At 24.6% G+C, this 14653-nt stretch overlaps 5 protein-coding genes across 5 annotated transcripts; 1 reads left to right on the top strand and 4 right to left on the bottom strand.

Annotated features, from left to right (window-relative positions):
* Positions 1 to 216: 216 nt before the first annotated feature.
* PCHAS_0517700 (plasmepsin VII, putative) lies at positions 217 to 2593 on the bottom strand (the record flags this gene model as incomplete). Its single annotated transcript, XM_737936.2, has 8 exons — positions 217 to 779; positions 921 to 958; positions 1090 to 1153; positions 1240 to 1319; positions 1446 to 1507; positions 1623 to 1661; positions 1771 to 1832; positions 2080 to 2593. 8 exons carry the CDS (start codon positions 2591 to 2593, stop codon positions 217 to 219), a joined length of 1422 nt encoding a protein of 473 aa, XP_743029.2.
* An 804-nt stretch (positions 2594 to 3397) lies between these two features.
* Positions 3398 to 5107, bottom strand: PCHAS_0517600 (bromodomain protein 1, putative; the record flags this gene model as incomplete). Its single annotated transcript, XM_016800190.1, has 3 exons — positions 3398 to 4104; positions 4195 to 4278; positions 4414 to 5107. The coding sequence occupies 3 exons, from the start codon at positions 5105 to 5107 to the stop codon at positions 3398 to 3400; spliced, it is 1485 nt and encodes a 494-aa protein (XP_016655223.1).
* A 1424-nt stretch (positions 5108 to 6531) lies between these two features.
* On the top strand, positions 6532 to 9234 carry PCHAS_0517500 (pre-mRNA-splicing factor CEF1, putative; the record flags this gene model as incomplete). Its single annotated transcript, XM_738370.2, has 1 exon — positions 6532 to 9234. One exon carries the CDS (start codon positions 6532 to 6534, stop codon positions 9232 to 9234), a length of 2703 nt encoding a protein of 900 aa, XP_743463.2.
* A 588-nt stretch (positions 9235 to 9822) lies between these two features.
* Positions 9823 to 11886, bottom strand: PCHAS_0517400 (WD repeat-containing protein 70, putative; the record flags this gene model as incomplete). Its single annotated transcript, XM_738486.2, has 1 exon — positions 9823 to 11886. The coding sequence occupies one exon, from the start codon at positions 11884 to 11886 to the stop codon at positions 9823 to 9825; it is 2064 nt and encodes a 687-aa protein (XP_743579.2).
* Positions 11887 to 13117: 1231 nt separating this feature from the next.
* On the bottom strand, positions 13118 to 14280 carry PCHAS_0517300 (haloacid dehalogenase-like hydrolase, putative; the record flags this gene model as incomplete). Its single annotated transcript, XM_016800189.1, has 2 exons — positions 13118 to 14083; positions 14209 to 14280. The coding sequence occupies 2 exons, from the start codon at positions 14278 to 14280 to the stop codon at positions 13118 to 13120; spliced, it is 1038 nt and encodes a 345-aa protein (XP_016655222.1).
* Between the last annotated feature and the right edge of the window lie 373 nt (positions 14281 to 14653).

Below are 14653 nucleotides of genomic sequence, written 5' to 3'. Positions count from 1 at the left end.
GATTAATATGTGTGCAAACAGGGTTAAAAAAAAGGATCTTTTATATTTTAAAACAAAAAAAAAATGCAAAACAGGCTAAACTAGTTAAATCAAAAAATATATCATATTTTTAAAACTAAAATATATTATATTCATATATAATATGTGCTCTTTTTCATTTAGAACAGTCTACACATTGAAGCAACATCGATGTTTGTTTCTTGTAAAACAATATCTTTACAGTTTTAGTGGTCCATTATAACTCATTTTCTTATTTCGTTTTTTATTAACCCTTAGAAATGATTCATTTAAATAAGTTTCATCATTTAATTTTTGTTTATTTCGAACAAAACCAATCTGTAAATTATCTTTATCAAAAATCGTGTAATAGGATTTTAAAAAAACTTGTCCTAGCGTCCATCCATTTATATTGTCTTCATCGGATTGTATACCTATGATACATTCTTTTGTTGATTTCACTTCATCTATATATTCTATGACATAATCATTAGGAGATAAAACTAATTCAATAACAGATAATCCTTTTATTGATTCAATTTCTTTTGATTTTATTTGAAAAATTATATATGGTAATTTGTGTTTATCTTCACAAGAATTTATTGTCAGATCATTTAAATAATTTTCCATTGTTTTTTTAGGCGCATATATTAAAAATGTTCCAGTATCAACTATTGATTTATTACTTCCATCATGAAATCCTTCATATTTTACAATCACCTCATCATCTCTTCTTTCATTCATATATGGTTGTTTTTCTTTTCGTATTCCTAAAATGTCAACTATTTTGAAAAGAAATAGGGGAAAACACCCCATTATGAATATTATTATTTTACATACATATACATAAATTATATTGAAAAGAAAGAAATTAATAATATCGTCTGAATTTTCTTTCATTTATATCATTTTTTTATACGAACTTGTCCAAAACCCCATTTCTGTTGAAACTGGGCTCCAACTAGCATAAATAGAAGATCCGCCAAAATACGTAAAACGTATAATCATATGTATGGATATATATCTTCATTTAGTTAAATATTCTTTTTAATAATTAAGATGAATCAATGGTTAAATATATTTTTTATTTACATAATTTTTTCATCAGGACTTCTTTTAAAACGATCATCTATTCCACCTAGTGTTATGTACCCTCCTATAAAACAAGAATAGATGCATACAAATAAAAATCATAACTTATAATAAACAAAAATATATAGAATAATTTGGCATTCCTTTTACCTGTGTTAGTTATATAATAGCCAAACATGTTCTTGTAATTTTTCTCTGTTAAAATTTTTTCATCTTTTAAATGATCTAAACTAAGATATTTGTAAAAAATATGAATTTTTTATACCCCATTAAAAATTAAGTGATAAATGAAAATAAAACTAGATGTGAATTATAAAAAATGGAAAGGGAAAACATAAAATTTTTTTAAGTCGAACAAGGGTTTTATTCCGCGCTTTTGGGAATCTTCATTTTCGAATCCAAGTCCTATTATCCCGTCCTAATTAAAAAAATAATAAATGAGTAAACAATAATGTGTAGTATATAAGTCAAATTGAATAAAAATAAACTAATGGAATATATTACAGCGTATGCATGCCATCAAATATATTTACCCATTTGAATTTTTCCAAAACGGGTATATCTATGCTTGTCTATAACCAATAAATGATTTTTATTTCGAATGTTCAAATGATTTGATGTTTTATTATTATTTTATTGCATTTTTATTCATTTTTATAAGCATAGTGCTTTTTTTCATACGGCAAACGCTATGTTCGTATGGGGAATGGCGAAGCCAGGGCCTAGGTAAACCGTATCATAGCCTAAAATAAGCACCCATTATGTAATCATATATTATATGTAGAGAGAAAAACTATAGATATATACAGACTTGAGACGCATATTACAGAATATTTTATTTTGCATTAATCTGTATAATTATTTTCATATGATTGATTTACTCATTTATGAATAATATTAGCATGACCATTTGACTAGTTAGTAATATATCCAAAAAACAAATCATAATATATTATTTAAAAGAGGTATAAATATATATAGTAGGCATACCGTCAAATCCTACTAACTTTCCACTGAGGTAATTTATCTCCAATACACTTGGTAACCCTTTATTGTCATATTTATATTTAAACGATTTCGTACGTTCATATTTATTATGGGTATTATTTTTTGTAAATTTACAAGTTTTAAAAGGCACCCAAAATTCAGTTGAACCTGTATCAAATAAAACATTAAATATGTTTTCTGAATTTTCACCTATTGCTATCTTACCATAATAAGTAGACAATTTATCAGAAGCTATGTTTTGCTTATACAATTTTAATAACAAAACATTGTCTTTTTTCTCATTTGTTTGTATAAAAGATTTATTTATAAAAGGCTTAGAATTTTTTAATTCTCCTAATATATTTAAAGAATTATTGTCTACATTATTTTTTAATTCGTTTAACGCTAAAGAAAGTGAACCTTTACCAAGAGTTTTTTGGGGTATAGCTAATATGCAATTACATAAAAACAATTTCAAAAAAAAAATAATGGAAAAATAGTAATATACATTTTTCATGGTTTATACACTTGTATGACAAAGAAAAAACAAATAAAATATAAATTGATACGAAATGCCAATATGGTAAAATAAAAAGTTAACAAATTAAGCTTAGAACTTTAAGAATTTGAAAATATTAAAACAGAAAAAAAATACCTTTTCTAATTGTGTATACATATTATGAAGGAAAAATACCTATTTTCGAATGGCCCTACATTTTTCCATTTTAATACAGTTTACAATATATTATAAAATATAAAAAAATGTTACATACCTATTAGTTCTATCAAATTTGTTTAATGTCCCTACACTTATTTTTATTTTTTTATCCCGTTCCCCTATCATTTGTTCATTTATTTGTGTATCCATTTAAATACTTATTTATTTTTAAATATCAATAAAAATAAGTTTATTTACTTAAATTATCAAAAACAACATACACACAAATACAGTAATAATAAAAACAAAATTAATAAAATATTATACATATAACTATATGCAATATGTATATCTTCAAAAATGTAAATATTTATTACAAATATACTTTTTTTTTTTTTTTAAATAGTCAATGTTGAAATAATTCCCAAAATATTCTGATAATATGAATTTTCAAAATAATAAAAAATTTTCACAATGCACACAATATTATATATGTGATATATACACATATATTAATATCCATATAGTAACACATTTACTCCAATATAAAATATGGGTAAAAAAAACAATTGTATATTAAAACATATTGCTATTACATGGTAATTGCTCGATTTATTCTTTAATAATATATACCTTCATTTTCTCATTGTTTTGTTATTTTATTTAATCGTCATTATTGGCCTCACTATTTTGTTCGTTATTCGTTTCATTATTTAATTGATTTTCCGATACTTGATTTAACTCATTGTTATTTTCACTATTTTCTTCTTTTACATTGTTTGGATGTTCTTCTGCCCATCTTTCATTTTCTTCTTCAACTTTTTGTAAATGTTCATTAATAGTTTTCTCTTTTTGAACAAAATTGTTAAATCCAGTAACAATTAATTGATTATTAAAATATGCCTCGATATTTTTTCCTGTAATAGCTACAATTGTACCAGCTGTATTATATATAGAACAATTATAAAAAACTAGCTGTACATCACTTATAAATTCTTGAGGGGATGAATATTGGCCTTTTTTTAATTTTGCTTTTATGCAACTAAATGACATGGGATTTTTTATAACATCATAATAATCAGGACAATTTTGTTTTTTAGTATCCACTAATCTTTCAAATATATGACCACCTTCATATTTACTTAATGCCTGAATTATTTGGTTAGCTATTGAATACCATTGTTTGTTAAATGCATCATTTAAATTACTATTTTCATTTTTTATTACATCCCCATTTTTCGGCCATAAGGCTAAATCTGGAAATTTACGCTCGAATTCTTTTATTTTTATTAAAGGGGCATCTAACCATAATTCAGGTTCGTCCTCTAAGGGCTGATATTGCAATCTGTACTTCTTTCGCTGTGAGTCACCTGATAAGTTCAAAAAAATTAGTTCATGCATATATAGGGAATGCCTTTTGTTTTGTTTTATTTTATTTTATTTTATTTCTTTTTCGTTACCACTGCCAATAGGGTCCACATTGGAACTCGCGTTAGCATGGGGTTCACTCTTTACAGAGACCATAGAATGAGCCGTATTCAATTCTGCAAACAAAAATAATAAAAAGAACACAAAAAATGTAAATACCGCAAAACTATGCGAATGCAATAAAATGGGAGATTATAAACATAGAAAATTCGTAAATTATTTTTTATTTTATTTTCCTTTCTATAACTTACTTGCATTTTTGGCCTGTGTATGTACGACACTTCCAGGTTTTGCTGAAGTACCAGCATTTTTTAAAAGATTAATAATATTGTTATGGCCATTCCCTTTAGCAAAAGTTAAAGCTGTTCTTCTTTGGGCATCTTTTATTGAAGGATTAACTCCATTTTCGAGTAAACATTTAACTGTATCATATCTACCCTCTCTACATGCATAAAATAGGCATGTTTGTTTATTTAAATCTAATAAATTTGGATTACCTCCTTTTTTAATTATAATATCAACACAATCAGTTTTGCCTTCTCTTGATGCGTAAAATAAGCATGTTTGACCAAAATTATCTGCATCGTTAGGATTACATCCTTTTTCAATTAAATATTTACATAATTGGAGATGCCCTTCTCTTGCTGCATAAAATAAACAGGTTTGTTTCATTAAATCTTTTGATGCAGGGTTGCATATACCAAATTTTTCAATTAATAATTGACATATTTTTACTGATTCTTCGTCATTTTTTCTTGCTGTTACATAAAATAATGGTGTTGATTGTGTTTGTTTGTCTATTATTTCAATTTTCTTTTTAAACTCTCCATTTTCGTCTGCTTCATATTCTTTATAATTTTCTTCTAAAAATTTATGTAAATTCTCAATGGAGTCTTCTCTAATTGATTTTATCAATGGCAGCGTATTAAAATCTTCGTACATCATTTATTCCCCCCACAAAAAAAAAAATTATATAACAAGGGTTAATATCGAGGCATTATTCGTGCATATATACATATATATGCTTATATATATTAACAATCCTTATATAATTTATTTATTTATTATTTACGAATTTTCTATTTTAAACTTTTGATATTATTCAAATTTGTTTTTCAATTTCTCTCATTCTATATAATTTAATGATAGCATGAATATAATAAATGCTTCTAAACAATATGCATATAAATAAGTATTATATATATGCAACTTAAACGCGGGTTATATTTCAGAATACTTCAGTGACCCCCTATAGTCATTTAATACAAATTTATTATATTTAAAAAATATAAAATCAAATAATATACATAGAAAGAATAAATAAATCAAATATATATATTTATATATATAATATACATACTTATCATAGATTAAAAATGAAAAAATCGAAAAGGAAATAGTCAAATAAATGGTATTTCCTATAATGACAAAAAATAATAATTCTTTAATTTAAAGTATTTGTTTTTTTTCCAATTTTTTTTTATATCTATGATGAAAGGCTAAAAAATGTAATTTTTTTTTAATAAAAATTAAATATATATTTTTTATAAAATATACGAGAAATTGCCATATTAAATACGAAGTATATATATAATATATTAATTGAGGTGATATGCACGTATTTATTAATACCTATATTTTATTATACGCATATAATTTATTTTACAATAATATATAGTATATTATATGCATATTAAAATATATAGCTTATCATTATTCCTCATACTTTTTTTTGTTTATTTTAATATATCGATTTGTTTTAAAGGTTTATCTATATTTTCATTATAACCTTATTTATATATATGAAATCGATTTAGAGTCATTTATCCCCTAATAATTTATATTAATATATACATATATATTTATTTATACGAAAAAAAAATTATCATCAGGTAAATGCATATTTACAATTATCATACCTTTTTAAATGTTATGATCAATTGTATATTATATATATGTATTGTATGGATATATACCTGCTTGGGAGATATTATTATTTTTTGTCAAATTTTCAGTAATAACAACAATAGTTGTGTGAATGCCACTACAATAAAATAATACATCAATGGAGACAGGGGGAAAAAGTTTATAATTAAAGTAATTTATATTTTTTAATTGGTTATATCAAAAGAAAAAAATAATAATTTTAGCAAAAACACGAGAATAAACTTCCAATTCGAATAAATAATATCTAACAATTATGTTTATGAAATATTTCTAACATAATGCTTGGATGCATTTTTAATTTAACAAAATTAAAAAGGCTAAGGAAAAAAACTATGAAAAAAATTGGGTGGCAATTCGAAAGACATTCATAAAAGCACACATATTTATACTGTATACTTAGTTAATACCCCAAAATAATAAAAATGAGGATTCAAATTAAGGGAGGAATTTGGAAGAACTGCGAAGATGAAGTTCTGAAAGCAGCTGTTATGAAATATGGATTAAATAACTGGTCTCGTGTTGCTTCCTTACTTGTTCGAAAATCAGCAAAGCAATGTAAAGCACGCTGGTATGAATGGTTGGATCCATCTGTTAAAAAAACAGAATGGAGCAAAGAAGAGGAAGAAAAACTTTTACATCTAGCGAAATTATTTCCAACACAATGGAGAACTATTGCTCCTGTAGTTGGGAGAACAGCACAGCAATGCTTAGAACATTATGAATATTTATTAGATGAAGCTGAGGGAAAAGTTTATGATAAAAATAAAAATCCTAGGCAATTAAGACCAGGTGAAATTGACCCCGCTCCGGAAACTCGGCCTGCTCGTGCTGATCCTGTTGATATGGATGATGAAGAAAAAGAAATGTTAGCAGAAGCTAAAGCTAGATTAGCAAATACTAAAGGGAAAAAAGCTAAAAGAAAAGCCAGAGAAAAACAATTAGAACAAGCAAGAAGATTAGCATTATTACAAAAAAAAAGAGAACTAAAAGCTGCTGGTATTGTTTCAAATAATCATTATAAAAAAAATGATAAAAATAAAATCGATCATATTAATGAAATTTTATTTGAAAGGAAACCATTAAAAGGTTTTTATAATGTAGAAAATGAACAAAATATTGAAGAATCTCAATATGGAAATAAACATGACCAAGGCACATCTGCTGACAGTAATAACAAAATAAGAAGCATCAAATCGATGGAGGTAGAAAATATAAATAGATTAACGGAGTTGGGACAAGATGATAATAAACAAAATAAAAAAGGTAAAAAAAATAAAAACGAAGAGCATGATCTTTTAAATGCTATCGAAAATTATGATAAACAATTTAACGAATTAAGTCATCTAAGAAAACGAGTTCGATTAAATTTGCCTGAACCCGTTTTAAATGAAAATGAATTAGATGAAATTATTCAAATTAATAAAGAAGCAACATCTTTTAATCAAATAATAAAGGATTATAATGATAACAATCTGGTAAATGGCCCTATAAATAATATATTACCTAGTATTGCCAGTACACCATTTGTATTAAATCAAGGAGATATGTTATCATCTATAGGAACAAATCTTTATAACGAAAACAATAAGTCAATAAAATTTTCAAGTGTCCTAGATTATAGTATACAACAAGCGGCTCAAAGTATAATATCGAACAATATAAACATGCCTATCTTGCATAGAAATGAAGAATTCACAAAAGATTCTCAAAAAAAAGGACAAAGTAATAAAAGCTATTTAAAAAATGATGAAGATATGGATGAAGGAAACATATTTGATGATGATGATAATAATGCCGTTGATGATATTAGAGAACATTCAAAAAAAATAAAAGAAGAAATTGAAAAGAATAAAAATAGAATGAAAAATGAAGAAGATATAGCAGAAAAACAAAGGCTATCTGCCAAAAATAAAATTATTAGTGATATAAAAAGTTTTAGAAAAAATATAAGTGTGTATGCACAATCTATTATATCCTATAAAGGTTTTAAAAATGATAATTCTATGATTAATCCTAGTGCATTAGTAAATGAAGATATGATTGATGAAGATGATGATAATTATGAGGAAAGAGTAGATAGAGCTAAATTGCTTATAAAATCCTCTTTAGCGAATTTGCCAAAAGAAACAAATGTTATCGAACTACAAATACCAGAGAATGATAATATTCCAAATGACGATGGAGAAGTGGATATGGAATTAGAAGAAGATGCACAAGAGGCTGAAAAAAGAAAAAAAATGGAAGAACTAAAAAAAGAACAAGATAAATTTAATAAACAAAATAAAGTTATTCAATGGAATTTACCACGACCATATTTCTTACAAAAAATAAATATTTTCAATGTACCAAATATAGATATAAATGAAGAACAAAGAATAATACAAAAAGAATTATTATCTATAATAAAAAATGATATGTTTAATTATCCCATTAAAGGAGCTGAACCTGTCCAAAGTATGATGCCATATTATGACGATGTAGAAGATTCCTATTTACAGCTAGCTCGAAACTCTATCAATACAGAAATCGAAAAAATTAAGAATCTTGGAATTAAAAATGGATATTCGTTTATCCAATTTGATAATAATACAGTAAATCCTAATACTACATTAAAAGAAAATGAGCAAAATGAAAATTCAAATGAAACAAATGATGAAGCTGAATTTGATGAGGTGGATAAAAATCCTTGGGCTGATTTAAATGAAAAAGTTATGTATTGCCCTTCAAAAAATATTTATACATTTGTTGAAAATATGCAAGAAAAGGATATAATAGAATGCTATAAATACAAATGTGATACTTTAAAAAAATTAATTAATAAAAATATGGAAATGTATAAAAAAATTGAAAATAAATATGATATATATACTAAGGGATATCAATTAAAATTAAAAAGTTACAAAAAAACGTTTAATTCCAATTTTAATACATATATTAATCATTTGAGTGAGCAAGAAGCTTTATATAATTTACATGAAGGGGAACAAGTTTATGCATTACAACGTATGCAACAAGAGAAGGAAGAAAATAAAAAGGAACTAGAATATCATAAATCTTTACAAAATATATATGCTGAATTGCTTGCCGCAAATGAGCAATTGAAACTTGCCCAAGGAAATAAATAAAAATATATAAAATGATATCAGTCTGAAATAGATAAAGTATAACATTTACTATTTAAAATATAACCAAATTAAAAAAAAAACATATTTTAATTATATTTAATAAACCGCAGGTGTTCTGTCATAGTCCACCTTACATTATGACTCGAAATTTAATCCAATTTTCCTTTTTTTTTGCACATTTTTGTTTCGATTTTTTCTTTTTTTGTATTAATAAAATAGAACAAAACATTGAAATATTTTTACCATGTATTGCTTTAAAGTGCTTATACGATGCGTAAAATTTTTCTATGTGTATATTCTTCACCCTATAATGTTGTATTATACATGCGCATTATATTTTTTCCTAACTACTCTCGCACTTGAATACAACAAGTGTCCTTTATTTTATAAATTAATTTTTTTTGAAATGTATAAAACAGATTGGTTTACTTTGTTTGATAAATTAAAGTTTTACTTCAAAAATTGGAAAAATATGTATATACATGCAATATATGTATATATATAACAAAAAATATGAAAAAGAACAGGGATATTTCCCCTAATGTGTTTCAAATGCATCGTCCATCAGCATTGTTTATCTGGAGCATCTCATTTTTTCCCTTTACCTTTCATGTACCCACAAACGCAGTTTTTAATTCCACATCGTGGACATTTTGGCATAGTCAAAAATTTTGAGTATTCTTGTTCATCTCCTGAGGAGTAATCAATTATTTTATTGGGTTGAGTATATTGGTAAGCTTTTAAAAAATAGTCATTATCTTTTTTATTTAGCTCTCTTTTTCTTAATATGTCGACAATATCGTCTTCGTTTTCATCCATGTTTTTAATTTCATTATCTATATCTTCATAAGGATTTTTGCCATCTTTTGTATTTACAATATATTTAGAATATGGATCAATGTGCCTTTTCTTTTCATATGCATTTGAAGTATGCATACCAATAGTTGGATTCATTTTTACTCTTTTATTTTTCTTCTTAATTATAACTTTTCCTGATTCAGTAATATGTATATCCTCAGGTATATTATCCATATTAAATATATTTTCTGTATTTACATAAAATGAATTATCTACGCTTTTTGTTACATTTACTTCTTTGTTAATATATTGTAAAACTCCATTTCGAGAATTATCATCATAATATATTATACAATTACCATTAGTGCTACCTAAAAATAGTTGTTTTATTGTATCATCATAATATGTAGATATAATTCCACATTCCTCATATATTTCACTATGAACCATATTAAAATTACTACTTGCTATATCATATATTTTTAGAGCACCTTCGATACTTTTATTTATTTTATTATCAAATGAAGCCATCTCACTAAGATATTTGTTAATATCATCTTCCCCTTTGTATACTTTTATATAATTGTCCATAGTATACTTTTTCATTTTTGCCTTCTTTATTTCATCTTCTTTGTTTTCACGCTCCTCTAAGTCTATCATATTTTCAAAAGTATTTGCATTTTCATTGTTTTCATTTATCCATGTCTCTTCTTTATCGATATTTAACTTTGCCTTCCTTGATCCTACTATTTTATCATTATTATTGTTTATTTTGTTTTCTGCTTTTTTCCTCTGTGTTCCAATTGCTAAATATTTTTCCCCAGTTCCATAAAAGGACATGTTACTTTTCGAAATAAATGTATCCACATTTTCTATTGTATTAATTGGGGTTTGTAAATTTCTTCGATCCCAATATTTTATTGTTTCATCTAAACTTCTAGTAAAAAAATAATGATCCATTTTTTTCGAAGTTAATATATCAATTATAGAATTTTTATGGCATAACCCTTTTTTATTGCCACTACTCATATTATAATCTGATCTATAACTATACATGTAATCATTAGATATTTTATTTCGAATATCTAATTGCCCATTCTCACATCCTATTAATATTGTATTACCATCTTTGGTAAAGTCACAGCACAACACATTATTATTCATAATATTTTTTTCGTTCAAAATTTTTAAACATTGATTATGTACTAATTCATTATCGATACCATAAGTATTTTTTTCATTTTTTAAATCCCATATTCTTAGTGTGCTATCTAACGAGCCACTTATAAATATGTTGCTATTATTGGGGTGAAATTTACAACAATTTATTTGTCTCATATGCCCTTTTGTTTTATTAACATCAGTAATATACATATCACCTCGAATTGTATTCTTAATTAATTCACATTTCATATTATAAACATAACATTTATAGCCATACCCCAAAAGAATAAAATTATTATTTATATCCAAACTATTAACAATAGAATTTTCTGATAAACTTATAAGTTTTGTGTAATTTTTTTCATATTTATTCATATTTTTAAATTCGTATATTCTTACATTATGATCATTACCTGATATAATTAGACTATTACCATTGTTCATTATTTTAGTATTACATATATGTTTGTTATTTATATTTATTGTTTCTTTTTTCATATTAAAAAATAGGTTTTCTCCCTTTATCCCATTCTTTTCATTATTGTTTGCGTCTTCTGAATTGCTATTTTCCTCCACACTCTTATTACTTTTTTTCTCACTTTCATTGTCAGATTTAAATTCATTTGAACCATCGTCATCCGAAAACTCGTTTGAGTATTCGCTATCCCCTACTACATCCTCTTCATTCATTATACTTTCCTAGTTTAGGTACAACAAAATAGTAAAATATATGTAACTGCTAATATATTATAATATTATATCTTTATTGTTGTTTTCTTCTTACATTTACAACTTTTTTTATATCCTTCATGGGAAAATAAAAAAAAAATATTTTTTTTTTGTATAAAATATATGTTATTTTCAATTTATATTTATATGCCGGTTGATATCCTTTCCTATCCTTCTATATTATTCAAGACGCCACTAAATATGATTGGTATTATTTTTTATTACTATATATATTAGCATAAATTAATATATTTTTACACTTTTGTCAAATTAGCTATTTTGGTTATCTTTTTTGTTAGTAACAAAATATAAATGCCTATGGCGTGCGACATTATGCTTTTTCATTATTATCCTGATAATTCATAAAACAAAATTTTAAAATAATAAAAATAAATATTTCACCTAAATGTTTTTATAACTAAATACGTTTCATATTTTTGAAAAATTATTAATTTTATGCATTGCATTATGCCAATTTATTTATATATTACGTCATCATTCCGTTTTTTTAAAACTTTATGCTTATGTTTTATAATTAGTAATTTTTTTTTCATTTGTTTGGAAATTTAGGTTCATATTTTATAAATAGTTTCCTTTTTAAGAAATTGTTTTAATAAAATTTTATAACGTCTAAAAAAGTATCAAATAAATATATAATACCGTTCGTAGTTACAGTTGTACAAGCACTATACTACGAGCCATTATGCTCGTTTATATTTATTTATGCAAGGAGGCAAATTTTCATAATAAAAAAATAATTAAGAAACTAAATAAATTCAAATAAGCTCAAATAAGTTCAAATAAATTCAAATAAATTCAAAATAAAGCCAATATACTCGTTCTCCTTCCTTAAAATCTACATTTATGCATAAATTTGGAGACACAATTCAATATATATAGTATAAAATTGCATCTCTGCCAATAAGGGCTACTAAAAAGTAAAAATCAGAAATAAACGACCAATAAAATGTGAAAACACAACATAAACATATATTATTATTGCATAGAGATGTAGAAGGAGAACAAAATTAATATTTAATTAAAAAATTTAATAACAGTATTAATAGTAATATATACTATAACACTGGAGAGGATAATGAAAATAGTAGGAGCCATAACAATCCATTTAATAACTATTATTTTAATTTCACAGCATTTTATATGTATGCTTATCTCTTTCGGGTTTTTTATTTTAAATGCCACAAAATGTGCGTAGTATATGATGTACTGCATCATCATTGTTTGATGGACCGACATATTTTGCGCATTCCTTTATTTTACTACCAGCATTCTGTACTGCTATCGAAGTTTTTACCCCTTGTAACATCTCCATATCATTATCACCATCTCCTATAACTAATGCATCATTTAAGCTTATACCGAAATGTTTGCATAATGCTTTTACACCTTCAAATTTATTTATGTTACTATTAAACAATTCTATATATGTTTTAAATGGATTAATTACAGAAGCTCGATCTGAAAATTTGTCGTGATACATTTTTAATACACTTGATAAATTTTGTTCATTTAAGCAAATTAAAATTTTATATATTTTTGTATTTTTTAATCTTTCTTCATCAATAATATCAGGTGTTATACATTCAAGAGCCTTATATTCATCAATATATTCATTCATTTCAAAGGTATATGTTTTTTCGAAATCATACCAAACCATACGATTAACGAAATTGTTTTCCTTTGAAAAATTATATATATCCATTATTAATTTATCATTTATATAATTATCAATTATTCTGCCACCATTAGGTTCATATGTGATACAACCGTTTAAATATATTCCGGGCATTAAACTTAAATTATATTTTTTAATATCTTCTCCTATTACAGCATTAGCTGAAAGTATTGGACGGCCACTAGCAATAACTACTTTTATTCCTTTATTTTTTGCCTTTGCTAAACTTTCTATATTTAATTTGGATGCTTTATGATGACTATTTAATAATGTTCCATCTAAATCCGTAAAAACGATTTTTATATTATTTTTTAAATTATTTTTATCGACGGGCTTCCCATTTTTATCTCTTACAACGAATGCTTCATTATTTGGTTGGTCTTCATATACTCCTACTCCATTGGTTTCGGGTTCAGATACCAATCGATTCGATTTTATAATCTTAGTTCCATTATTATTTTTCTAAAAATAACATAAATTTTGAATATATTTAGAGTTAAATCTTATTTTATAATATAAGACACAGCCATATTATAAATTTTAGCACAATAAACAAATATTTATAAATTTAACACATAATAGTTTACCTCGTTACTGTGTGCTTCGGATGAGCCCATTAAAAGACGAGACGAAGTAGTTTCTATTAATTTGGGATTCATTTTTGTAGTATATATTTATTTTTTTTAATACCAAAAAAAATTTTAAGAAATAAAAAAAAATTATCTTTTATATATAAAATATCATACTATTTCTATACTATATAATTTTATTTACTAATATATGGTATTAATTATATCAATTTATTATAATAGCTTTGGTTATTTTACATTAATTTGTATATAAAGCTATAAATATATGAAGATTTCATAAAAAATGTTATTAATATTTAATAATACAATTTAATTATAATTTTTTTTAATTAGTATTTCAAAAAATATATATACACTCTTTCGTAACGAAAATGAATTAGAGGAAATGAAAAGATGACATAAAAATTTAATAGTATATATATAAATTTATTGGAGAAAAAAA

This window comes from Plasmodium chabaudi (assembly GCF_900002335.3).
Source record: "Plasmodium chabaudi chabaudi strain AS genome assembly, chromosome: 5".
NCBI lineage: Eukaryota > Apicomplexa > Aconoidasida > Haemosporida > Plasmodiidae > Plasmodium > Plasmodium chabaudi.
The sequence above is the reverse complement of the archived record's forward strand: the minus strand, read 5'-3'. Positions and strand labels throughout refer to the sequence as shown.